The sequence below is a fragment of the Aplidium turbinatum genome, chromosome 4, assembly GCF_918807975.1.
Source record: "Aplidium turbinatum chromosome 4, kaAplTurb1.1, whole genome shotgun sequence".
NCBI lineage: Eukaryota > Metazoa > Chordata > Ascidiacea > Aplousobranchia > Polyclinidae > Aplidium > Aplidium turbinatum.
Genome location: NC_137475.1, coordinates 10,416,140 through 10,443,428, shown reverse-complemented (window position 1 = coordinate 10,443,428; position 27,289 = coordinate 10,416,140). Strand labels below are relative to the sequence as shown.

The window sequence follows — 27,289 nt, the reverse complement described above, 5'->3', positions numbered from 1 at the left end:
TGCCATAATGATAAGGCGTTTCACATCTGATATTGTTTATGGTGAAACTAGCAGTAACGAAATGGCAGAGACGCTAGCTTTCCTATAATAAGGAGTGTTCATTGTGGAAGGATGTTGGACATAAATGCAATTGATTTCTCTGATTTTGCAGTGTTGGGTGTTTAATGTAGCCTACAAGTAATTATATTGGGTATAAATATCGTATATACTATTTTATATTGCATTAAGTGATATGCCAATATTAACTCCTTCTCACTAGTCACCTGGGTCTCACTGGTGGACGTTAATGGCTTTTTAGTCTACAGGATGACGCTTAGCCTAATGTTGTATGCATATTTCAGTTGTATTGTAATTGTTTCCATACCTATCTGTTTGTATTTTATGGATTGCATTTTTTCAGGAATTTTACTAAGCGATTCTTCTTTAACAGATAACATGTAGAACAATAGAAACTGGGTAAATATGATCTAATTTGTTGTTGAAAGTAAGTGCAAAAACACCACTGATTTCAACAAAGAGAACAAAACCTCAGGTTTGGCCTTTTTTTCTATAATTTGGCCTTTTTGGGGGATGCATTTGGCCTTTTTTGTTTTATCAATCTGGCAACCCTGTTGCTACATTTAAAGACAGCCAGCTACGGCAGTCAGTGAGGTACGGTAGGCCTACAGGATGCTGAAGAAATGATCCAACTTTATGAAAATGTGGATGACTAAAAATTGGAGTAGTACAACTATTTGTGTTACTTTTCCTTTTGTTGGTTTTGTTACTGTATTTCTTTTTTACAATATCATTTCTTTTTGCGTTCTGACAAAGAAAAATAAATTGAATTGAATTGAATTGAACATTTATTTATTTTGAATTTGAGTTATTCTTTTCAACATTATGTTCAAATGAAAAAGGCTAAGCAGGGTTTATTGCTAAGAACCAAGTTATTGTGGTTGTACACCAAACTGTAAGCAGGCATGATGATTCTCCTCAGCCGCAGTCTACAACTCACACAGCAAAAAGTTTAGATCAAAAGTCAAAACTAACCTTAATGGCTAGCCTATACACTCATACATCTAGTCAGTTTTAGAAATTTTGGTTAAACACACACTGAACCTTGATAGCTAGACGCTTTACCATAAAGGTAATTTTGAACCAAAAATTTTTGCTGTGAGCCCATATAGGCCTACCAAGCTCTTGTTTTTGTATATAGTTATTTTACATATATATTAACTACAGGGCCGGATTTACAAATAGGCTAGGCAGGCTGAAGCCTAGGGCCTCAACGTCCAGGGGCCTCGAAAATCAGTTTCAAAGTTTGTAATTGTTTTAAAAACTTGACAAGTTTAAACCCTACTTAAAGTATACGGTACTATATATATATCGAACTTTTCAGAGTAGAAAATTCGGTGCAAGTATAGAATCCGCCACTTTGGTCAACATGACGTCACAAAACGGACGCAACTATTATTGGAAGGGTGAAAAAAAGGATGTTGAAAAGCGGCGGAAAGAAGGTGATAAAGCGGAATGGATATGGATTTTTTGACAATTTTAACAATTAATTTAACTACCATACTAACATAAGCATGTATAATATACGGTATAATTATATATACGTGTTATGATACTATTTGTAGCTTTCTGAGGCTTCTGTGTAATGATTTAAAATGGGTGCAACCTAGTTCGTACCTTGAACCATTCGTACAGTCAGTTCGTACCCTGAAAAGATCGAGAGAAAAAATTAAAAAAAGCCGAAGTCGCTGATCGCAGTTTCATAGCACAAAGCCGAAGTCGCTGATCGGAGTTTCCCCAAACAGTTTGAAACAAACTCGAGGGTTAGGGTTAGCGGAAACTACGGAAAAATGTTTGCGGAAACTGCAATCAGCGAGGGTTAGGGTTAGAGCATAGATTACTCTATGGTTAGAATTAGGGTTAGCGGAAACTGCGGAAAAATGTTTGCGGAAACTGCGATCAGCGAGGGTTAGGGTTAGAGCATAGATTACTCTATTGTTAAAATTAGGGTAAGGGTTAACGGAAACTGCGGAAAAAATTTTGCGAAAACTGCGATCAGCAAGGGTTAGAGCATAGATTGCTCTATGGTTAGAGTTAAGGTTAGCGGAAACTTCGGAAAAAGGTTTTGCGGAAACTGTGATCAGCGGACTTCGGTTTTGAGCTATTTTTCTCTCGATCTTTTCTGGAGAAAATTATAAATTGATTGCGGAAACTGTGATCAGCGACTTCGGCTTTTTTTAATTTTTTCTCTCGATCTTTTTAAGGTACGAACTGACGGTCCAAACTGTTCATGGTACGAACTAGGTTGCATCCATTTAAAATGGTGCTGAAAGCACATGCAGTTTTTTTTAACCGCTTTACTACATATTTTCTGGACCTGGGTTTTTATTGCCTCATCTGGGGTTTTTTTAGCACACAAAGTAAGTTTATTGGAAATTTATTGCTGGCATCCCTGTTCTCAGCCAGTGGGCCATGGCTCACTGGTGGCCATGGAAGCATTTTGAGGTGGGCCACAGACATATTTAAAAAATTGAAAAATTTATTGAAACATTATGTTTCATTTTTGTCACTATAGTCAATTTTACACTTGTGCAGGGCTGCGATTTGTGCCTTTTTCGGTGACGAGGTCAGTCGACACACGCCATCATTATTCGACAAGTTACGCCGTGCCTTACGGAAAAAAAAAAACGAAAAAAAAAGGAAAATAAAAAAGAAAAAAAAAAACTGAGAAAACTGAGGTCTAAACGTCGTCAGGTAGAGGAACAATCGGGGGGGGGGCATCACGTGATGCAATCATAAATGTGCTGACTTACGTAAACTTTCTTGCGCCAGGTACTTTAAAGCAAGGTCTAAAAGTGACGCTTCACACGAGAAACTCCCAAGGCGTTAGCGTCGCCATTTTGAACACTGCGGGAGAATGCTTTGATCGAAGTTCCAATGCTTGGCATCAAACATTTCGCAACGCACGTTTCGTGCTATTTGACACAACGGGTTTCTTTTATAGATGAAATAACCGAAGTAGACTACTTTTAGTTGTCAACGTCTATGCCAGTTTGTATTTCGTCGTTTCAGCCAATTAACAATATTGCTCTGGTAAAATGACTGTTGGATACTTGCTATGAAAGTTTTTCACATGTAGAAAACAGCCTAGTTTTCGACCAGATGTTCAGAAATACAGATGAAAAAAGCCGATATTTTTATGGAAAGGAGTTCTCTTCCAGAACATTTTGAACACTGCGGGAAAATGCTTTGATCAAAGTTCTAACGCCTGCCATCAAACAATTCGCCACACACGTTTTGTGCTATTCGACACAACGGGTTTCTTTTATAGATAAAATAACCGAAGTAGGCTACTTTTAGTTGTCAACGTCTATGCAAGTTTGTATTTATGTCTGACTTATGCACTTGTTGTTCCAAGATTGCACAAATGTTTTGCAATGTGAATAAAGAATAGTAGACAGATAAACACGGTTGCAACTCGACTTCTTTCCACTAAAAGAGTTTCTGTGATTACGTACGTAATGGGTGATTTCGCACATTCATAAAAGCACACAACCCAGCTAGCAAAACCCATCGTTTTTACATTGATTCAACGTCTGCAGACGTTGAATCATAAAAAATGCATGACATAGTTTGCTGGCTGGGAAGTTTGGACATCTGCAGGAAATTTGTCTCGCACCAGGCGAGATGCCATCTTTTGAAAGATTTTACAATGATAGATTTATGTAGCCAGTGCATGATGACGAAAATAAATTTAAGATTTCCTTTCCGTTATATAACTTACAGCAGGTGATTGATACGAACACAATAAAGCCTACTTCTTACGCAAGTTTTTTACATCAAGAAAATAGCCTAGTTTCCGACCAGATGTTCAGAATCAGAAACACAGATAAGAAAGGTCGCTATAATTATATAAGAGTTCGCTTCTAGAAGAATAGTAGGTAGTCACTGGGAGTGGACAACGCAAGGTAATAGGCAAGTTGTAAGAACAGCATAGTTTTGCCCAACTACAGATAGGATAGTCTTCAGTTAGTCAATATCCTATAATGACTAAAAAATGAAAGAATACTCCGACAACACGGATGGCAAAAGCTTCGATCGGTCTTACCGACAAGCGGTTAAGGTTCAGCAAACAGCGAGTAAAGTGCGGGATCTGTTCGAACGAGCTATCGAGAGAAGCATTGCCACGTCACTTTGGAACTTATCATTCAGGTAAACTTCCGGCTAATAGCGTTTAGTAGCCTAACGTCGCAAAGCATTCTCAATTTTGAACATGTTTAATTGAATAGTGGTAAGCAAAAGCATGCTTAGTAAAATGTGCCTACTACGTTTTCACTTTTCAACAATAAAATTTTATGGATAAACCCGTTCAAGTTCATAAGGAACAACGCATCGATACATTCTTTTCTCGACGAGACAGTGATAATGTTTCTGAGTTTGCCCAAGCACAACCAACAAGCAGTTCAAGTTCGGTCGGTGAGCTTCCATCAGCAAATATAAGGTCAGGCCCTGGTGATAGCACGGCTTCACTAGATGTTCAAGCTCATCGGTAATCAGGAAGTTAAAACGACCTCTCATGTTGAAGTACCAACAAAAATCGAAAGATCTGGGTCTGAAGTTGCAATGTTGGCCTACTAAAAGAGGCTTGTTTGCCATCTTGGCACACCTTAAATGCTGTAACATTACGCCGTTGTTTTGTATTATCGTAGTATTCTTCCGTTATCTTTTATCTGCAGTTCAATTTTCGCTTTATCTTTGCTGTGTTTTTTGGTAACATGCATATTCGCTCCTAACTGTGTTTGCGTGCGGGCAGGTGCATTAGGCCGTTGCGTTTTGAGGTCAATTTTTTTAAAATACAAGTAATAGGTTTGGCTAGGTGAGAAATCACATAAAACCACCCAAAAAAAAATTTGAGCAAAAAATATCAATGTTTAGGGGTCCCTCCGCCTCCCCAAAAATGTCCGAGCCCCATTTTTCCTTAAAATTGCATAACTTCTAAACCGCTTGAGGTAGAAACTTTGTTTTTGGCTCTAAAGACTCAGAAGTCACATGTTCCTATCTGCTCTAAGAGGAATGTGTTCTTTAAAGTGTTGAGAAAAACAGTTATGAGCCAAAAAATGATTTTCAGGCCATTCGAGACTTTGAAAATCATAGTAACTGCCTAATCATGCATATTTTAAAAACAAATGTTTAGTTGCAGAGTAACTTGTGTTGAAAGGTTTTGTGTATACCATAAGTAAACAAAGTAACTGTGGGAAAATATCAAAATAAATGTGAATATTCTAAATTATCCCAAATTGGGGTCATTCTACCAGAAAACATCTTTAGCTCAGGAATGCATTTAAGTTAAAATACAAAAAAATTCAGGTGGATGTTTATGAAATGCATGTGTCAGCTCAGTAACAAAATAAAAAGAACAACGCTTAGTCTGGTAACTGCCTATTTCTCCATAACTTTGCGCTATGTGGCTTACTTGATTTCTAGATACAGATGGTACTGCTAATTTGCATTCATCAAATGCTGGCATTTGCACAACAATCTAACCTCTTAGTGTAATTTATTAAGTTAAGAATCGATTTCGCTATAGTAATAGCATCTTCAGCTAGCACATGTAAAAAAAGAAGAAAATTTGAAAAATACGTAAAAGGAACAAATAAAGCAAACTCCGATGTTATCAACACGCATAAAAATTATATTTTAAGTAGATGGTTACATAATATTAAAATCAAAACCTGCAAGCCTAAATCTTAACTGGTGTTCTCCCACGATTTCCAACAATATATATACTGGTACAAAATTCAAGAAATACATTAACCTGATCATCCGTCTAGTAAATTACAACAGTTTAAGAAGGCAAATACAAAGAAAAAACGCAATTTAGTTTCAGTCCATTGCCGTCAGTTTATATCGATAAAGCGTCAATAAAGAATAAGTGTAAATGGGCATCCATCTAGTAAATTACAACAGTATCTTTATGTTTTCTCTTGAAGGTATCACAGTTGTGATGTGAATTTGTTGCATTCAGTGTTCGCTAGCAGTTTTAGCTGTTTACAGTGTTCATTACGATTCCTTTAGTGTTTGTTTGTGTTCATTCAATATTCTTTAGCAGGTTCCTCTCTCAGTTTAGGAACTAAATTGAATTAGGCTACTGTACGTTGCTAGTTAACGTTGTTCTTTTCATTTTGTTACTGAGCTGACACATGCATTTCATAAACATCCACCTGAATTTATTTGTATTTTAACTTAAATGCATTCCTGAGCTAAAGATGTTTTCTGGTAGAATGACCCCAATTTGGGATAATTTAGAATATTTACATTTATTTTGATATTTTCCCACAGTTACTTTGTTTACTTATAGTATACAAAACACTTTTTAACACAAGTTACTCTGCAACTAAACATTTGTTTTTAAAATATGCATGATTAGACAGTTACTATGATCTTTCAAAGTCTCAAATGGCCTGAAAATCATTTTTTGGCTCATAACTGTTTTTCTCAACACTTTAAAGAACACATTCCTCTTAGAGCAGATAGGAACATGTGACTTCTGAGTCTTTAGAGCCAATAACGAAGTTTCTACCTCAAGCGGTTTAGAAGTTATGCAATTTTAAGGAAAAATGGGGCTCGGACATTTTCGGGGAGGCGGAGGGACCCCTAAACATTGATATTTTTTGCTCAAATTTTTTTTTGGGTGGTTTTATGTGATTTCCCACCTAGCCAAACCTATTACTTGTATTTTAAAAAAAGTGACCTCAAAACGCAACGGCCTAACGTGCTTAACCATTTACGTACTAAGTGACACTAAAGAAATGCCAAAGGAAAAAATCTCTATAACACAGTAGGTTACGCTAGCTTTATAGCCTAAGCCAAGGTATAGCCTAAATAGCTCTTGTGACATCATATTACTATTCGACAAACAAACGCAGAATTTTTGGTCGTTCGACAAGAAAGAAAAAATTGCAGCCCTGCACTTGTGTGTTTGTTTAGTTACAATGAATGATGCTGCTGTTTTTAGCTACAAAGTGGAAATCATCATTCTAATTATTGCAACATAGCCAACAGTTTTACATCAACTCAGTTTTTACAACACTCTATGATGTATGGTAACAGTAATAGACTAGTTTGTGATTAAGCCATCTTTATAAGCGATAGCTTTGTTGAACTTCTGCAAATTTGCTTTTTAGTAGGCTACGTGCAGCATTTTATTTTGTGATTATGTTGGGGAGGAATTGACAATACTTGAAGCTTTAAGTTTGATGAAAATTACATTCATTATGTATATACATCAATTTTTGAAAACAGAGAAGAAAAAGGACAATGTGTATTATGTTGTAAAGTTCTTAGTCATCATTCATTGAGGCCATCAAAACTGAAGCTTCACTTGGAAAATGTTCATCCAAATTACAAGGATGAAGATGTGAACTTTTTTTTAGCGAAAAGAAGATAGTGTGAAGCGTCAGCGCCTGGATTCAACAAGGGAATTCCAGCGACATTCCAAAGGCAATGTTCTGCTGCTTTTTGTTTATAAACCTATGCATAATTTTTTTCTAACATAAAAACTGAATGGGCCACAGAACTTTTATGCAAACAAAAATGGGCCACGAAAGAAAAAAGGTTGAGAACCACTGACCTAAGTAATCTATGATAAAAGTGACTTATAGCACTAAAATGCTAAATATCTGACTTAAATGACTAGCCTAAGTAATCTGTGCTATTATAACTCTATTATAGCATTTTTATTTTAGTTTATTAATGGAATTTAACGCGTCCCAGCCGAAAAGATACTACTATTAACTGCAATATTTGTGATGCAAAAGCTTGCAAATGTTGTGTAGTTTTCTACATAATGTTTTTGAGTCATGGCAAATTTTCAACAGTCGCTGGTTGTGTGTTACTGTGTACAGGTTGATTTCGTTTTATTTCAATACAAATTTCACAAAATTAATGGCATTTATAGATAAAAATTTGTTGTTTTTAGTTTAATTTGCACAAATTTTGAACTGCTTTTGGGCTTGTTTCAACTTGTCAACTGGTTATAGCCAAATTATTAATATAGACTATGGACACTACTAATTTGGAATTAGGAGATGGATATAAATTTTTTAAAAATGTTTTAAAATCTCCAAAATATGTTGTTGCACCAATGGTTGCTCAAAGTGAACTTCCTTGGAGAATGTTAGCAAGAAGACATGGAGCCAATCTTTGCTATACTCCAATGTACAACTCAAGAACCATGTTGATGAATAAAAATTATCGTAAGGAGGTATTGTAGTCTGACTTTTTCTCTGCATTTATTTATGATGTTTTGACTTATCACACCTTTGTGATGCAAATGTCATTCATAGTAATTGATTTTTATTGGTTTTTCTACGTTCTGTTATAAGCTGACTATCAAGTTTTGTCAATATTCTTTCACTGAATTTGAAAGTATTTTGTTTTGGCACTAAATTTTTATCATCCTTTTACGTTTTGAATTCCTTTTAAAAACTTATGTTTCATTTTGACTGAAAAATGTGATTGAAGCTGTCCAAGGTGAAACAAAACCCTACGGCAGGGGTGTGCAACGTGCGGCCCGAATGCGGCCCGCGAAGAAAATTTGTGCGGCTCGCAAAGATGTGCCAATTTTGAACTGTGTGCGGCCCGCGAAACGTGTTTATAATTTAGTTAAGTCTGGTACGTGTGAACAATTCACTGTGGAGTGGATTATTATAGATTTCGCACCTTCTGTTAACCATTTTAGAAATCTCCCACTGGCCACCGCTAATCCATTGTGTTTAATTATTTGGAACGTAAAAATGTATGGTCACATAAAAGGCTTTATGAACAAATTACGACTTTGGAAAGCTCACATACAGATAGGAAATCTTTTCCACTTTCCAACTTTAAGAGACTATGGAATGCATCCTGAGAAGAAAACTAAATTTGAAAAATTGTTGTATGAATTTTTGGCTCGTTTCAAGGACTTCAAATCTCATGAAAAATTGTTTGGTATATTCTCTTCGCCATTCAACACAGCCATTGACAAAGCACCAGCTGATATCCAACTTGAACTGATTGATCTTCAAGAGAAAACGGATTTGAAAGCAAAGTATTTAGAAATGAATCTTGGCGATTTTTACCAAAAACATCTCAACCAAGATGACTTTCCACATTTGAAGAAATCTATTGCTTTAAAAATGGCTCTTTTTGGCTCAACGTATTTGTGTGAACAATTTTTTTCTAAAATGTGCGTCATGAAATCTCCCTATAGATGGGTTATGACAGACGAACACTTGGAAAATGGAGTTCGAATTGTGAGCACTTCCATTAAAGTAAATTCGGAAAAAGTTGTTGCGAAAAGAAGCCAGCTGCAAACTTCTCACTGAACTCGTTTAAAGTCGGTGTGACAATAAATTTGAATGGCGGTTTTCTTGCAGAAATTTACTTATACTTATACTGTTAACTTATAATTTCTGCAAGAAGATAACCCCTAATAATGCCATAAGAATAACATGAACAACAAAAAAACTACTTTTTTGTGCCTGCAACTACTAGAAATCAAATCTTAAATAAACGTGCGGCCCGCGGTTTCACCCAGTTATTTATATCTGGTCCTCCTGTAATAAAGGTTGCACACCCCTGCCCTACGGTACTGATTACTGAAGTAGGAAGGCAATACTTTTAATTTTTTGATCGGAAAATGAGTTGAAATGATTATATATATATTTATCATACACTGAGAGGTAAATTACATTTTGTGAAAAATGAGAAATTGCATGTTTTTGTTTAGTTTGGAAAATAACAAACTTAGTCTTTAATTTTGATCTAAGTTACATTCTTTCGGTGTTTTACTGCCATTGTTTTTATGTAAACCATTTGTGTTTGTATGAGTTTTTGTGTCAACAAAAACAAATAAACTGAATATAATTATACAGTACCGTATTTTACGGACCATAAGGCGCACTTTAAATTCTTTTTTTTTCTCATAAATTGATCGTGCGCCTTATGGTCCGATGCGCCTTATGTATGGATCAAGTGCGGTGGTGCTTTATTGCCTACACTCAAAACCAGTACCGATATACTATTATATATGGTCCTGTGCGCCTTATGGTCCGGTGCGCCTTATGTATGAACAAAAAACTAATCAAAGCAATTTATTGACAGTGCGCCTTATAGTCCGGTGCGCCTTATGGTCCGTAAAATACGGTACATGATTTTGGATTATTGTTACATGCTTTTTTCTGTGATTTTTAACTGTTTGTTGTTTGATCCACTGAACATTTTGACTTGTATATAATTATGTTAACTTTGGGGTTTTTCAATTTCAGTTCATATGATAGTTTTTGTTTGGACCTTGTGTCCTCAAAAGATTTTTATTGCATGTATTCTTTTAGATGAAAATGCACGTTAAAAATGTAAGCAAAAACTGACTTCAGTGACTAGAACTGTGTTTATGTATGAAAGGCTTGAAAGCTTCTTTAGTATTATACAGTATAAATTGTCACAATCTTTAAATGAATGTAGGCTATTTCAAGTATTCCAATATAGTGGTTGAGCACTCTTTTACAGGTCTTACAGCAGTTGAAGTGTGAAGAAGATCGACCACTTATCGTACAGTTTTGTGCCAATTCTGTAGAGAATTTTGTTCAAGCATCTCTTCTTGTTCAAGAATACTGCAATGGGGTCGATCTAAATTTAGGATGTCCTCAGCATATTGCTCAAAGAGGTACATATACACTACAGGGAGGGCCAAAAGTAGGCTTACAGTTATAAAAAGTAGGGTTTGAGTTTAAAAGTAAATTTATTGTTTTCATGTGGGTACTTTTAAATTTAACCAGATAATTTGAAGCAAGCTTCATCTGACCAAATGATTTTGTCCAACATTTCAACTTGTTCTCCAACAAATTGGTCAAAGTTAAATAGCTGCAATAAGTGTAATAACTGTAAGGTACCGCATTCATTAAGAAAAATTCTTTTGAAGTTTCAAGAAGCAGACCATTGAGTTTGAAGTGTAATGTATCTTTGTTTTTGCTTTGCTATGTTCATTGCTGCATGACCGGATTTGGTGATGTTACTCATCCATTGTTTTATATATCAGTTAGACACAATACTATCAATTTCCACTTTTGACAAACTTGTTAGCACATCATCTTATCTCATATTTATATATAATATAATTAATTGCTTTTTTGCTTACAGTATACCGTACCCCCAGCCTTAATCTTATGCCAAAGAAAGTAAAAGGTTTTCAGTTATTAATAAATTTATCCATGCAATTTACTGTCTAGTAATTAATTGTTTAAATGATTTACTACAATATCATTTCACATCTTATTCTTATACCAATTGATTTCAAGGTCATTATGGAGCTTTTCTTCAAGATGAATGGAAAGTTATTCGAGATATGATATCAGAAGCACGAAAGCGAGTACACATTGGAGTTTCGGCCAAGATTCGTGTGTTTCCTGAGGTATGATCAAAAAGAAAAAGTATAGTGCTACTTTATGTATTTTAACTGTCGTTCATGTGCTTGTGTGAATGTATGGTCTATGGAAATAATAGGCCACGTGTGTTAGCAACTGCATGCCACTGATACAGCAAATGAAGACTTTGTACTGAATCTTTTCGACAGGGTTTGCGCCAGTGATTTACAGCCTTTCTACAAGTACGGAATGGCCCGTTTCGGCTAGTCCGATTCGGCTACAGTTTTGAATTGTATTTTATTCCACAATATCGTTTCTTTTGCATTCCGACAAAGAAAAAATAAATTGAAATGAAATTTAGCGCAAAATATTTGAACTATTAAATTGAAATGTTTGCTCACATAAAATCGACATGTATCCTACGTCACCGTCTGTATGCAAACTTAGAATATATTAGAATCTTCAACTATTACAAAATTTCAAATCCAACGACGTCTTCTGTTTATTTAGAGAATGTTGTATTTTATTCCACAATATCGTTTCTTTTGCATTCTTGCATTTTATCCAGTGTTTACCTTTGAGTGCCTTCCCAGACTACAAAATTCGTCATTTCCACACTGATTCAACGTCTGCAGACGTTAAATCAATGTAAAAATGACGAATTTTGTAATCTGGGCTCGTTCAAAATAAGTGTTTTACATCAAAACAACATTTTTCATGATAACAATAGAGGTTTGTCGTATCCAGGCTAACACCTGGTGGTTGAAGATTTAGATTAAGTGGACGGGAAGGCAAGGAAGCCAATCTTCGTGTCCACCTTCAGGCATGCCTTTAAGTGTCTTACCAAAGACACAGCCGCATGCTCTTGAGCGGTGTCGAACCGGCACCCTTTCGATTGCCGTTCCAGGGCTCTCACCACTCGGCTATGCAGAGGTTAATGAGATAAAGTCCCAGCGAAAACGTGTCAACGAAAAAAGGACAATTGCCAAATAGTGTTTGACATGAAAGATGAAGTTAAAACCTAAGTGGCAGTTTAGAATAAACCTGGGTTTCGGCGTTACTTGTTACTTTATCATGGCAGAGGCATCATTAGTACGCAACGCAAACTATTGTGTGTTGCAAAATAATGTGTCAAGATGATGTCACAATGCAAATTAACATCAAACAACAAGCGCTAATACTAGGCTACAGAAAGTAATAAAAATGTTGCTTCCAATGCTTCGTGAGACTCAGCGTGAGAACTCTCATTACCTCCCTTATTGACAAACTATCAAATTTCAATGTCTACCGCAGCTGTTTGAACTGCATTTACAAAGTTACTCGGGTTCAATCTTTGTATTTTAAAGTAAAAATAATCGGATTAGCCGAATCGGACTAGCCGAATTTGACTGTAGCCGAATAGTAGCAGACCCCTACAAGTACTGTAAAATATGATACAAAACTGCCAGATTTAAGGTTCCAAAGAGATTTTGCTGTGGTTCTCCAAAGTTATTTTTATGTTGCAATACTGGCTATTGGTGCACCCATTCTGTAATAACATTTCAGATAGCACGGACAATTGGGTATGCAAAGATGTTGGAGGAAGCCGGATGCCATTTCCTTGCTGTTCATGGAAGAACACGAGATCAGAAGAGAGAAAACACGGGTCTTGCAGATTGGAATCAGATTAAAGCTGTTAAGTGAGTTGACAAAGTTATAATCAAATTGCTTACTACACCAAGAAACTTGTCACACTTAAATACTAAGTGGTAGATGAAACTTTTGCATTGTATAAATAGTAGGATTAGCAGCCTAACTTGCATACAAAATTTTGTCTTAAAATTCGGCATGTTTTTGCTCATGCATAGCAAGATAAGGCAAAAAAAGCAACCCCTCTAAAAAAATTTGTTGTTGCACTACATTAGAAATTCTTTCAATATTATTTTTACAATACATTTATCTATGAAGCTTTTTTTACAACTGGATTGTTTCATACTGCTTCCTTTTCTGAGAAGTTTGTTTTACATGAAAGGCTAAAAAATCACAGTAAAAAAACTTTTGTATAACACAGTTGGTACCAAATAGTTTGCTCCTGTTTTCAGTCAGGCAATGTCCCATTTCAACAACATAAGATATGCAGACGACATCGCCACATCAAACTCCAGTTTACAAAACTGACTTGACATAGTCATTAAGCAAAGTGAGAACCTTGAACTTAATTTGAATGCAACGAAAACCTTCTGCATGACTATCTCATCAAAGGTATGCACAATTAAAATACGGAATACAGTAATACACCAGTCTCACAAGTAAATAGTTTCAACTATCTGGGGGTGTCCAACTGTCCATGTTTGGAAATCTTCTAAAATCTTTCAACATAGACAAACCAAGATTTTGTTATCCTAATAAGAACTAGAGTTTATAGTGAAAGCCACCTTAAATCACCCCCGGGAGTTGCATTAAATTCATCAGGAAAATCTCGACAAATCTGTCTAACTTTTGCTTAAGACGATTTAGCTTGCTTAGGTATTTTTGTATTACAGAATGTCAGTAAGCTATTCCTAAAATCCAAACTATTGATTTTCGAAAAGACCACGTTTGTGAAGAGGAAGTGTTTTATAAGAATTATTTAAATACGTAACAATGAATAAACAATGGACAATTTGCGATAAAAGTTACTGCTTATCCAACTAGGCATTGTGACATATTCCTGCTTTTATGGGTTGATATGGTTTAGTTGTGTCACAGTTCCTGATTTACAATGCTTCTACAAAGATTTTGACAAAAATTACTCTCAAGAAACGCAAAAAGTTTGTCAAAAGCCACAATTTGACAAATTTTGACTTTATTGTCAATTTTGACTTTATTTTGACCTATAAACAGTCCCCAAGGTGCTGAAAACAACTTTATTCTTTGATTCGTGGACAGACGAGATCCTTAAACAATTTGACTTGATTGACTTTTGCGGGCCCTAATAATAACATCTTTATTATGTAATCATAATGTATTTTTTACTCGGACTTCACAAAGCTGTCTTTCCAGGTCGTTGCTTTATTGTTACGTATGAATAAGTTATTTCAATATGTGATTAGTTGTAATAAAAAAATATCTGATTTTCTACCACATCATCCTCTCCAGCACATTATTCCAGTCAGTTACATGCTTACAGAGATTTTGAGTTTGTGCAATTAGTGTTCACTCCTTTCAGGTGACGGTAGAAGATTTACCTGCCAACGTTGTCATCTGATGTGATTGTTGTGAATGGCTTCTTGTACAACTTACAAGTGGATGATAGTGGTTTACCTGACATAAAGATCATATTCACCAAGAAAGAACTTATCATTAGTTTACTACTAACCTTTTCAAATGTTTATTATAATTTCCAACATTGATTATCAATATCCATGCAAAATTGCAAATATCTCTGTGTGAGTTTTATGTGACTTTATCAGGCGCAACGTGAAAATACCAGTGATTGCAAATGGTAACATCCGATACTTTCAAGATGTTGCCAAGTGTATGGAAGATACAGGAGTTGATGGTGTAATGGTGGCAGAAGGTCATCTCACAAATCCGTATATATTTCAAGGTAGGACAAGAACTCTTCACTCAGAAAACCTTTCTTTCTCGTTACATGTTTTAATGCGTTCAAAACATGCTTTATTACTTTGAACAAATTAAAGAAGTTGATTTTATCCTTGATTTTCGGCAAAACCATGTTTTCATGCATGTTTTCTATTCTGTTGAAGCACACCATGCAACAAAATTGTAAACTCACTGTTTGTTGGTGAGCTTTAAGTCTCATTGACCGGATCTAAGTACAGAGGTTGTAAACGTTGTGTTTTCGATTTTTTTCCGGTATTGCTATTGGCATCTGTTTTATCAACTAATGAACTAAAGCAACCATTTATTAAGTAGTTTCCAAGAGTTCTGCTTAAGTACAGTGCACGCCACACACGGGTGTTTGAGCCTTTGTAATTTGATCTTAACCCTATTCATCTTCAGACCTGGAATGTGATGTTTCCAGGTAAAATCACCACTAAGTTTGCATGCTCATTATTATTGCAGACATCACGATTAATGTCTATGACGCGTTAGACGAGTATTTGTCGCTGGTAGAGACGTACCCTACTTCTATAAGCCATGTTCGGACACACGCTTTCAATCTGCTTTCTACTACACTTCAGGTAATTAGTTATGCAATGAAACACATAAATTAGTTGAAACAATTTTCTGTGTGACATGTATTATGTTAAGGTTTTCGCGATGACCTGCAAATTCAAAGTCGCTGAGTTTTATTTTCATCTAAAGAAGAAAAAAAAAACGAATGTTTCTTGGAGCCTAGAATGCCTGTTTTATTTGACGTTGTTTGCTTGTAGCACATCACTGAACCTCAATAGTCAATACTTTCATTTCTCAAATGCAAACCAAGTGTTACACTGAGTCCTGCGTTCTAATCCTAAATTTGCTTAGACATTATTGAACCAACTTCAAAAACCATGCATTTTTATTTTTGAAAAACAATTTTTTTTAAAGTTTTTTAGACATTGGTGTTCATTTGACCGCAAACGGTTCTTGTTTCTGCCTGTAATATGATGTGTTAAATTACATGATTGGTAAATTTTTTCATTTCTTACATACCGGTACTTTAGTGCCACCAAGAAGCCCGTGATTGGCTGGCTAGTGCCTGCACTATTGAAGAGATCAGCTCGACATGCATGAGACTGAGAAAAACTTGTGAGCAGGTATATTTTCAAGATATGTGTTACCGTTATAGCTGCATGTGTAGCGAGTAGCCTAATTATATCCGCACGCTGCTAGAAATATGTATGTTCATTGTTCGTTATACTATATTTTATATATATGTGCGAAAGTATATTTGTCAGAGTGTATGAAAACACATTCATAATAACTTATTCTCAATATTCAGGAAAGCATAGACGATAGTCTTGTGGAATCAAGTGGCCTCTTGCATTGGATGTGTCAGCCTTATACCAGGTCGAGAAGGTACGTTCATAACGGTACACGACAACTGGGCGAGACAAAGTGGGCGATACCCACTTGGGCGAGACCAGGTGGGCGACGGACCAGGTGGGCGACGAGTCAAGTGGGCGACGAGCCAAGTGGGCGACGGCCAAAGTGGGCGACGGAAGCGAAAGTTTAGCCGTTCGGAAAAAAATATGACTTTTAATTTTTACTTTAAAATACAATGATTGATTTGTAGAAGGGAAGCAATGAGAGTTCTCACGCTGAGTTTCACGAAGCATTGGAAGCAACATTTTCATTATTTTTTGTAGCCTAGTAATACTATTAGCGCTTGCTGTTTGATGTTAATTTGCATTGTGACATCATCTTGACACATTATTTTGCAATTTGCGGCGTCAGGGTTTATCGCGAAGCTTAAGAGAAACCCCTCAGAAAAGAGACAAACGAATGGCTAAAGAGTGGTTGAAGTCAGTTATGAACGTTCCCTAACCGTTAATCAAAGCTTGTCAGTATAAAATATGACTTTTAATTTTTACTTTAAAATACAATGGTTGATTTGTGGAAGGGAGGCAATGAGAGTTCTCACGCTGAGTTTCACGAAGCATTGGAAGCAACATTTTCATTATTTTTTGTAGTCTAGTGATAGCGCTTGCTGTTTGATGTTAATTTGCATTGTGACATCATCTTGACACATTATTTTGCAATTTGCGGCGTCACGGTTTATCGTGAAGCTTAAGAGAAACCCCTCAGAAAAGAGACAAACGAAAGGTCAAAGAGTGGTAGTAAGAGTAGCCTAATTGTAATCAAAGAGTTAGAAAGGAAAACGCCGCAGAGAGTTGTTGCAGCAAAATTTGATGTGGCACAGGCGCAAATTTCACGGATATGGAAGGCACGGGAAAAGCTCTTGAACAACCATCGTAACAACAACATCGACAAAACTCACCTTAAGCAAGTAGAAGTTGTGTTTTATTTCTAGCAAACACAACTTCTTCTGGTCCATTCTTCAGACCAAGGTATCATCAAGAATTTCAAACATCATTATCGATGGAGTATGTTGCAAAAACTTCCGGTCACCATCGATGCTAATAAAAACGCTGCAGCCACCAACATAGCACGCGCAATCTGTTTGTTTTTTTTTTTCGCTGAGACTTTTCGGTCATTTGTCCGAAATGACTTGTAAAAATTCGGTCATTTTTTATTTATTTCGGTCATTTTTTCTGATGAAAATATTTCCTTTCAAGTAGCTGATACAAGCCAAAATTTGCACTTTCTGACTCGCTACAACATTAAGTTTCGCTGAGAAACGTTGTCGTGTTTTACCTGAGAAAAGTTGGAACAGACAAACGTTTCTTCAACGTTCATCAGCGAAACTCAACCTTGCAACACTTGGCCGAATTGACTATATATTTGTTTGCACATTTTGACCGAATTGGCTATATTTTTTTCGGACATTTTTCTAAAAAATCGGTCAATGACCGAAAAAAAAAACAGCGCACAATTAGTGTTCTTGACGCTATAAATCGTATGTGCGCGGAAAATCCAATGTCTCACAGAGACTTGCCATTAACTTACATTTACAATGTTGAACCATAGAGAAATAAAACATAGTAACTTTAGCGGGTTTAGCATACTTTATGTCACACAAAATATAACATAATTAAATAAAATAAACTCAAACGTTTTCGACACGTACGTGTGTCGTCATCAGGAATTAAATCTGCAATACATAAAGTGAAAAATCGTAAGATAAATTTGACTATGCACTGTAGCTGTAACGACAATCATTACAGTGCATAGTCAAATTTATCTTACGATTTTTCATTTTATGTATTGCAGATTTAATTCCTGATGAGGACACACGTACGTGTCGAAAACGTTTGAGTTTGTTTTATTTAATTATGTTATATTTTGTGTGAAATAAAGTATGCTAAACCCGCTAAAGTTACTATGTTTTATTTCTCTATGGTTCAACAAAGCAAACTCTCTACCAAAGCTTTATCATTTACAATGTTGTATGTGAAAGTACCAATAAAACTTTAATCCGAATGCTCTAGTCTAGACGCTGCATCAGCAGTTTACAGAACACATTGTGACTGACGGTCATTACTAGGGCTATTTTGTTTATGACCTAAAAATTGAAAAATATGACTTTAGTTTTAGATATTCTGTCAAAAATTTTATTTTAATGGATTATTTTTAGAGCATCAAATTTATGCTAATCTCCGTAGTTAATGATTCATATGTAAGTTTTTACAAGTAATATATATAAGTTTTTATAAGTATGTATATGTAAGTAAGTTTTTATAAGTAAGTTTTTACATGTAAGTTTTTACATGTATTTTAAACAATAACACACTCGAACAACTAACAAAAACTTCTGTTTCGCTTGAAAATCACTACAAACATTCAAATTTCTAATGCATGTACCTACCAAACCAGCTACTTAGTAGTTAAGATCTCACCACTGGCTGACCTAGTGACCTACCGCAAGTGTTTATAATATTCAGAGACTGGATTGTGTGTTGCAAAATAATGTGTTAATATGATGTCACAATGCAAATTAACATCAAACAGCAAGCGCTATTATTAGACTATAGACTACAAAAAATAATGAAAATGTTGCTTCCAATGCTTCGTGAAACTCAGTGTGAGAACTCTCATTGCCTCCCTTCCACAAATCAACCATTGTATTTTAAAGTAAAAATTAAAAGTCATATTTTATACTGACAAGCTTTGACAACGGTTAGGGAACGTTCATAACTGACTTCAACCACTCTTTGGCCATTCGTTTGTCTCTTTTCTGAGAGGTTTCTCTTAAGCTTCGCGATTAACCCTGACGCCGCAAATTGCAAAATAATGTGTCAAGATGATGTCACAATGCAAATTAACATCAAACAGCAAGCGCTATTACTAGACTACAAAAAATAATGAAAATGTTGCTTCCAATGCTTCTTGAAACTCAGCGTGAGAACTCTCATTGCTTCCCTTCCACAAATCAACCATTGTATTTTAAAGTAAAAATTAAAAGTCATATTTTATACTGACAAGCTTTGATAACGGTTAGGGAACGTTCATAACTGACTTCAACCACTCTTTGGCCATTCGTTTGTCTCTTTTCTGAGAGGTTTCTCTTAAGCTTCACGATAAACCCTGACGAGCAAATTGCAAAATATTGTGACAAGATGATGTCACAATGCAAAGCGCTATTACACAAAAAATAATGAAAATGTTGCTTCTAATGCTTCGTGAAACTCAGCGTGAGAACTCTCACTGCTTCCCTTCTACAAATCAACCATTGTATTTTAAAGTAAAAATTAAAAGTCATATTTTTTCCGAACGGCTAAACTTTCGATTCCGTCGCCCACTTTGGCCGTCGCCCACTTGGCTCGTCGCCCACTTGACTCGTCGCCCACCTGGTCCGTCGCCCACTTGTCTTGTCGCCCAAGTGGGTATCGCCCACTTTGTCTCCCCCAGTTGTCGTGTACCGCGTTCATAATCCTGTCTACTCTAAAGATTTGGATTTTAAAATCCTGTCAACTTCTTGCAGCGTTTAAATATTAAAGATATGTGTTGCACCTTCTGATCTTACATTGGTTGCTTTACCAATGTTTTGCAAACTGTAACAGTGAAGCCAACCCAAGTGAATCATTTTGGTGCATTTGTTATTTTTGATGGTTTACTAGAAACCTATTTACGTGGTGCTCTAATTTTACATTTGAGCGCAAAAATTTCTTTTAGCAACTTTTACATTTTTTCTGTGCGTGATAATAATAATGCTATGGTCTTTATTTATTGTCGCTCTACAACTGCTAAGGTCTTTTAGCGACAGGGCTCATTTTCAATTTTTTGATCAGATTGAGGATGTTATCACATTATTACCCGACTCATCCTCTTTGCGTTACATGCAAGAAAGAACACAATCGGCACCGTTCTTAAAGTTTTCGATTTGATCCGACCTCGAATCGATCTCAGGTCTACCAGTACTGAAGGCGAAGTCGAAACCCCTTGGTCACTGAGCTGTTACCCGTGCATGATGTGATCATGGGTGCTTGATTGTTTTGTTTAGTGCTTCAAAGTATCAAACAAAAAGTCCCTTGATAAAATAGTTCAAGAACTGCTGTTCTTGAATATCCCAATCCCAGTTTAAAACTGCTGAAATGCAGGTCATATATTTTATTAATGTTGTTATAACATGTCAAAAAGATCAAATTGATATAAAGCAATTGGCCTAAACAAGCAATTTTGATTATTGTAACTGCCAATCAAATCTTCCGCAGGCAAAAAGTGAAAGAAAAATGTTGCATTGACTTGAGTGAGGACGGAAAAGTAAAATTATCGGTAAGCACAGCTTGTATTTTGTATTACATTTGTGTCTGCTTTTCTGAGGTGCAGCATACCAGATAACTAGTATGACGTGTTACATTGTCCAATCACAAATAATGCGCACTGATTGTTCTTTTGCCATTTGTAGCACGAACAAATTAAACATACCTTTTGCAAAGTACAGCCGCCTGTGCTGTTGACTAAAATAAAACTAGCTACCCTTCGATTGCTTTTAGGACAACAGCTGTCAATATCTTCCATCAAAAATCATCCTTTATTCATCATCCTTTTTTGTAGTGTTGCTATCATAACTTGGTTAACAATTTGTGAGAACTTTTTTTCTTTTTGATTTTTACATCTAAGTTTCATCTAGAAAAATAAAAAAAAGAAATTGTTGAAAGCTCGTTGCCGTATGGCAAAGGTGGCTAGCAAGAGAAAAGCAGAGCATGAAAGAAAAAAAGAGAGGGTACGAGAAGAAAGAAGAGCCTTTCTGGTGAGCGACATTGATTTTGTTCCTCTGAGAGTCATTAGGTGTTGATCCAGTTGTTTAAATTTAATGTCGTCTATCACCTGTTGCTCCGGCATGTGTTTATATATAAATTTAACCCACCGAAAAGATAACATTTGCGGACTTAGTTCAATTCAGTTTAAAACTGCTGTGTGATAATAAGAAGTCGTTAGTTCAATTCAGTGATACAACCAGTTGTTCTTGACCCTGTGAAAGCTTAGCTCCTAGGCAGTAGGCATGATCACAAAATTTAATGGTACTATGTTAAAACAGGGACGGTAAATTAGAATTAAGTTTAACATACGCATCGAAAAAACTCCAAATGTTTTCTTGTATCAAATCTGTACATTTCGCGTTGAATTGTATGCTAAATAGTCTTATCCAAGGCTGATAATATTTTTGAAAAGTTGTTCAGCCAACGGTTTTTCCTTAAAACATGCTATCTACTTTTAAAATGGGGACACGGTTATCGTCCAGCTAGAGCAGCACGTCAGGTGCAGACAATGTGTGCGCCTATTTGACCGGCGCCTAACTGTCTGCTCCTAAAAGACGTGGACCCCCAGCTAGTGTTGTAGAACAAAACATTTGAAAATGCTTCAGAAAGTCAGACTTGACTGACATGAGTGCAATACGTTTTGAAGCAAACACGACAAAAAGCTGGCAATTTTACAGGAAAGCGACGATTTGCACAAAAGCAGAATAACTCGTACAGCAGAACGCAAGCAAGCTGTTCTAGAACGGATGGAAGCAGCTATGCGTGACGACAGTGATTCCATCGTCGTTTGTCTGGATTTGTCCTGGAGTCACGCTATGGATGAAAAGGTTCAAGTGCTATATAATGACTTTTTTGACGTTTGAACGTAGGGCTTGTGTCTTTAATCGCTCTCACGCATTGTTATCAGAGATTTTAGAGACACAGTGATTGGTTGCTTTGTTTCCACAATGGTAAGAAAAGAATAACTGTAATTGTTTTTTTCTCTTTTTTTAACCTTTTTTTCTCAATATCAAGTTGTGGTTTCATTAGCATCCACTTTTGCTCGGGTGCCAAGTAAAAACGGTATCCACCTGGTTAACATTATATCGCGAATATTCATAGTAAAGTTTAAAAAATAAAGGTGGTCCCATACTTAATTCCAAATATCAAGGATGAAAAGATAAGGTTCTCATCACACTAGGCCTTCGGCACTACGGATAGTAGGGTGGCCAGTTCTTTTCTCTCGACCGCCTTTCCTTCAGAGATTATGCCTGCCCAATTTATCACATCCTAGGTAGAGGTGAGCGGTGTTTTCAACAAGCAAGTTTAGTGGAGAGTCATAGTGAAGTAATTCGTATAATACTTAACCGAAACATGCATTGCTTTCAGGAGATTGGTAAGCTTTCCAACCAACTCGGAAGGTTATATGGGAGCAATAGAAAATGCGAAAAACCAGCCCATGTCTACTTTACAGGTGTATTATTGCTATTTGTCTTATCCACAATTAATAACATGTCTTGAACTTAAATTTGAATTAAGTTTTAAAATGAACAAATGCATCTGAAGAATTTTTGATTTGTGATTTTATTTTTCATTTTTTGAACATTTCTAGTGTATCGTAAATGTTTATGCATACCGGCCCTCTACTTATTTATGACCGGGTTGTGAAAAATTCTAGACTCTTCTAGTTTATCTCCTCGTCAATCAAAAACGTTTTTAGGTTTTAACCAGAGTTCGTCTCTGTGGAGAGAATGCGTTCGAAAACATGACGGCTTTGCAGACTACAAAATTGATATGACGTCACAGCCTTACCGGGAACTCTTCCAGTCACGTGACATCATCTACCTCACGCCAGATGCGCCAACAGGTGACCACCATCTACGCAGTATTCTACTTGTTACGTGGATGCTTGTTGCTGGAAATCGTTACGATTCTGATTTCTGACTTAAGCAAATTGTAATCAAAGAAATGATACTTATTTCATACCATGTCAACATTGCCTTTTTTAAAACAGCTTTAGAATCGGTGGAACCTGGAAATGTCTACGTGTTGGGAGGACTAGTGGACGAAACTGTCACAAAAATGCTAACGCTAGATAATGCCACAGAGGCCGGTATTACGACACGTCGTCTTCCTGTAGTGGAACATATGATACGCTCCGGGCGTCATTCAAATTATTCCACCGTCTTTTGCGTCAACCAAGGTAGCTTTTTTACTGCAATGTCAAATTCAAGTCGATAAAGTAGTAAAAGTGAATTTTCCTGAATCTGCTTTTGTGTGCTGTAGAATGTTCTACAGTATGTAAGTCACTTTATAATCTCGTCTATATTTGATTGATCGATTTGATCTTCATTCTCGGACTGGGATAGCTTCTTTGATAGCTTAATCCTGGCAGTTTCGCATGCTTGTAGAGGGTTTGAACCACTGACGCAGGCCCGGTCACTGAGATTGACTGAGTGAAGTTTTTTTTTTATTGTTGTTGAAGTGTTGCCGGGAAATTAATCCATCCACTTGGTGCTGCTGAATGGAGAGCAGTCCTGAAATACGTTGCTCAAGCGCACACCCCGAGAGTCGAACCAACGCCGCTTGATCTTGAGTCGGGCTCGTAACCACTGAGCAATCGATAAGTGCGATCGAAATGCTTAAAGTTAAAACGATGTTTTTGAGTCGTTCAAACTGCTAACATTCCACGACAAGGTTTTCAACAATCCAAGGTTCTCAGCTGCTAAATTAATGTTTGAACGATGAACTTGTTCACTTGTGCGAAACTACTTTTGTAATTAACAGACTAATAGCAGGTTTCTTTTATTTCACACACTTTTTGTGTGTCTCAAACATACTAAACCTAGAGGGGTGGGATAAAACTTTTCCCATGTAAATACATTTGCTAATTGGTTACGAAGATTAGCAACTGAACACAATCTATGAAAATCAGACTTATCAACAGCAGGCGTATTAGTTTCCAAATCTAACGCTTTGTCTACGCAGTGATATTTCCTTTAGCATTATAATTCGACTAAATAATTTTGATGCATCCTTTCAACCTTTTGTGCTGTATTTTGCATACATCATGATGAACCTAACTCTCCGACCTTAACCTTTTTCCAGTTTTTGACATTCTCATCGCCTTTCACCTCACTGGAGACTGGAAGAAAGCGCTTGCTGCGGGTGTACCCCCACGGAAGGGTTACGTCATAAATGAGTTACAAAAGGACAAATGAAAATTGGATTCCAGATAATTGAATATGAAATTGTGCTGTTGATGCATTGAAGTGGCTTCAGTTAGAAGGTTTGTTTCCAGAGAGAGCGATTTTTTCATTGGTGCACAAGAGGACACAAAGGGATTGGTTGGAAGCCGGAATCTGTTTTTTTTTCGCTGAGACTTTTCGATCATTTGTCCGAAATGACTTGAAAAAAATCGGTCATTTTTTATTTATTTCGGTCATTTTTTCTGATGAAACTATTTCCTTTCAAGTATATAGCTGATACAAACCAAAATTGGCACTTCCTGACTAGCTACAACATTAAGTTTCTCTGAGAAACGTTGTCGTGTTTCTCAGCGAAAGATTGAAACAGCGTTGTCGTGCCATTTTGACCGAGTTGACTACATTTTTTTCGGACATTTTGCTAAATAATCGGTAAATGACCGAAAAAAAAAACCTAGGCCGGAATATGCTAGATAATAACAGATGCTCGAACTTTCACATGCTAGTTTGACCAGTTCACTGCAAATTTCTATATAAAGATAACTGATTAAACCCATCACATACGGTAGAACTTGGTGGAAGATGGGTAAGTCGAGCATATCTTTTGGGCGCTTTAGTTTGTAAAACTTCGACGTTGTGTGAGCAAATGCTTTGAGGTTGATTGAGAAGATGTGGTGGTTCGCTTTTGAGCTGAAATGTCACATTAAAGGTGCACTGCAACGAAAATATATAGCTTTTGTATTCATAGATCTTTATGACAAAAAGCGATTTGTAACAATAACATTTTTTTGGGGTTTGTCATTAGCTCAAAAATCTAATAAAAGGGATATTGATTTAAAGGATTCTGATTGGTCAAAATCTTTGATGACGTAGTTGGTTCTTCAGGCAGAATTCAGAACCACTAGTTTGTATACAAATAAACTATAAACAAGTGGGCTACATATACAAAGAACAATTTTATACTTGAGTTTTACGCGTTGAGATGTTTTTTTGTATGGCTCCCGGTTGTGGTAACGGAAGAAACGTGAAAGGGGTACACTTTCATCGTTTACCTCTGAATAATCAAGACAAGCTTAAGAAATGTGGATCTCTGCGATGAAACTCAAAAACCCACCAGTCAACAAGCACTGCCGTGATTAGCATTTTGATCTTTGCCCAGGACTAAATTTTTTTACAAAAATTTAAGTTTTTGTTTTCAGCAGCTTTAACCTTTTCACAAATTAGGGCAGAATTCCTTATCTGGCAACACTATTGAGGCAATTATTACACTATATAGTGTAAAAATAGCCACATCCTACTCAATTTTGTGCTGAGTACCCATAAACGTTGATACATAAAACAGAAAGACGTTTAGATGTTATTTTTTGTCGATTTTTGTTTGAGCGGTAGTAGCCTAACCCTCTTAAGGCCCATGCCGTTTTTGAGTCGAAAGTCCCTTTCTCTGTAGTCCCGTCATAGGACTTTTACAATACTAAAGACTGAGGCATTTGATAGACTTAATCATGTGTGCTATGGTGGAGTCTTCATAACAATACTGAGAACATTGTGTGGTACATGTACCAAAAAATTTCATACTATTGGAGATAGAAAACTTGTCATAATTTGTACTGTAATAAGTGCATCGGTGAAAAAAATGTATGTAAATCATGTAATGTTTCATAGTGAATTCATCACAAATGAAAGGACATTTCAATCTTTCAACTATTATTTTCTTGTCAAACAAGACTGGTGTAAATTTCTTTCAACAGTTTGAATATAAATACTGTCCCAAGCAAAACACTGGAGAGGTGGAAACTGTATTTACAAAAGAATTTTTAATAATAATACAATAAACAGCAAGATAATTTTCATTTTCATTGAAAATCATCAGGCAAGTGGTCATCAATGGCCTCTTTGTATCCTTCGTACTGGCCATATTCTTCAGGAAATCTGTTGCAGATTGCAAGGACTGCACAGGCAGGAATTACTTTACGTCTCTTTCGACCAAATTTTCCATATATCCAGAAGTTGAAGCTGCGATAAGCGACATATCTGTACAACCTGTAAAAGAAAATGTGATTTACCGTACCGAAAAGTGCAAAATCATCATTTTTTTTTCATTGCAAGATTATCAGTAAATCACAATGTAGAAAAGCCCTAGGCTAGAGCTTTAGAACATAGGGTAAGAATGGAAACCTTGAGATTTGAGACCCAGGCAAGGGTGCATGTACACTTGTACAGTGGTAGGCTAACTGTGGTCTCTGGATTTTTTACATTACCATAGGCTATGTGCAACGCACATATATAAGAACAAAATTCACCATTTGGGTTCTAAAACTGCAAAGTTTGGATAATATTTTACAACTATCTAAACTGACCTGTTTGAGATTGGATCTCCGAGATCCTCGCCGACCACATCCTTCAGTGCAGCCATAATTGCTTCTAAGACTTCTGTATCCAGGCATATCTTTTCAAAGCTGCCGACCTGGTTTATGCATTGGCGGGCTATGTCCGTTTTGGTTACCATGACGTCAATCTCCTGGCAACATTCATTTTCCATCATTGTTGGCATGATGGCACAATTTCCACACCTACAGTCTTACACCATTTCAAATTCTCGATTCGACTTCCGTCGGAGCTCGAATCCGAATCACAGTCACCTCTGTGAAGGCGCTGTCTTTTTGGTTCAAACAAAAATCCTTTTCTGATTTCAGACATCTTTAAAGATTATGACTTGTGCAATGCTTCCAGTGTTAATGTATGAAGGTACCAACTGAGTGAACAACCAACTACGTCATAAGGCACATAGCGCCATCCGGTGGCTGATTTTTTTCGTTATATTTGCCAAACAAAAAAGTTTATCAAAAAAAATTTTCGAAAAAGATAATACTTAAACACCAAAGAATCAACAAAAAAATTTTCATTTTTCATTTCA

The 27,289-nt window shown here is 36.3% G+C and overlaps 1 protein-coding gene across 1 annotated transcript; it reads left to right on the top strand.

Moving 5' to 3' along the window:
- Window positions 1–7,995: 7,995 nt before the first annotated feature.
- On the top strand, window positions 7,996–25,185 carry LOC145768730 (tRNA-dihydrouridine(16/17) synthase [NAD(P)(+)]-like). Its single transcript, XM_082580310.1, has 15 exons — window positions 7,996–8,260; window positions 10,546–10,702; window positions 11,334–11,446; window positions 12,945–13,078; window positions 14,831–14,967; window positions 15,447–15,565; window positions 16,031–16,123; window positions 16,309–16,385; window positions 20,642–20,702; window positions 21,061–21,180; window positions 21,868–22,017; window positions 22,559–22,643; window positions 22,890–23,036; window positions 23,184–23,372; window positions 24,278–25,185. The coding sequence occupies exons 1-15, from the start codon at window positions 8,057–8,059 to the stop codon at window positions 24,388–24,390; spliced, it is 1,899 nt and encodes a 632-aa protein (XP_082436436.1). The 5' UTR covers window positions 7,996–8,056; the 3' UTR covers window positions 24,391–25,185.
- The last annotated feature ends 2,104 nt before the right edge of the window (window positions 25,186–27,289 follow it).

What these genes read in the sequence shown, in the direction of transcription:
- LOC145768730 (XM_082580310.1), top strand. Translation starts at nt 8,057, where the DNA reads ATGGACACTACTAATTTGGAATTAGGAGATGGATATAAATTTTTTAAA. An exon ending in GTCACGCTATGGATGAAAAG is followed by an intron (nt 22,018 to 22,558) that starts GTTCAAGTGCTA and finishes CATTGCTTTCAG; the next exon opens with GAGATTGGTAAGCTTTCCAA. An exon ending in CACGCCAGATGCGCCAACAG is followed by an intron (nt 23,037 to 23,183) that starts GTGACCACCATC and finishes TTTTTAAAACAG; the next exon opens with CTTTAGAATCGGTGGAACCT.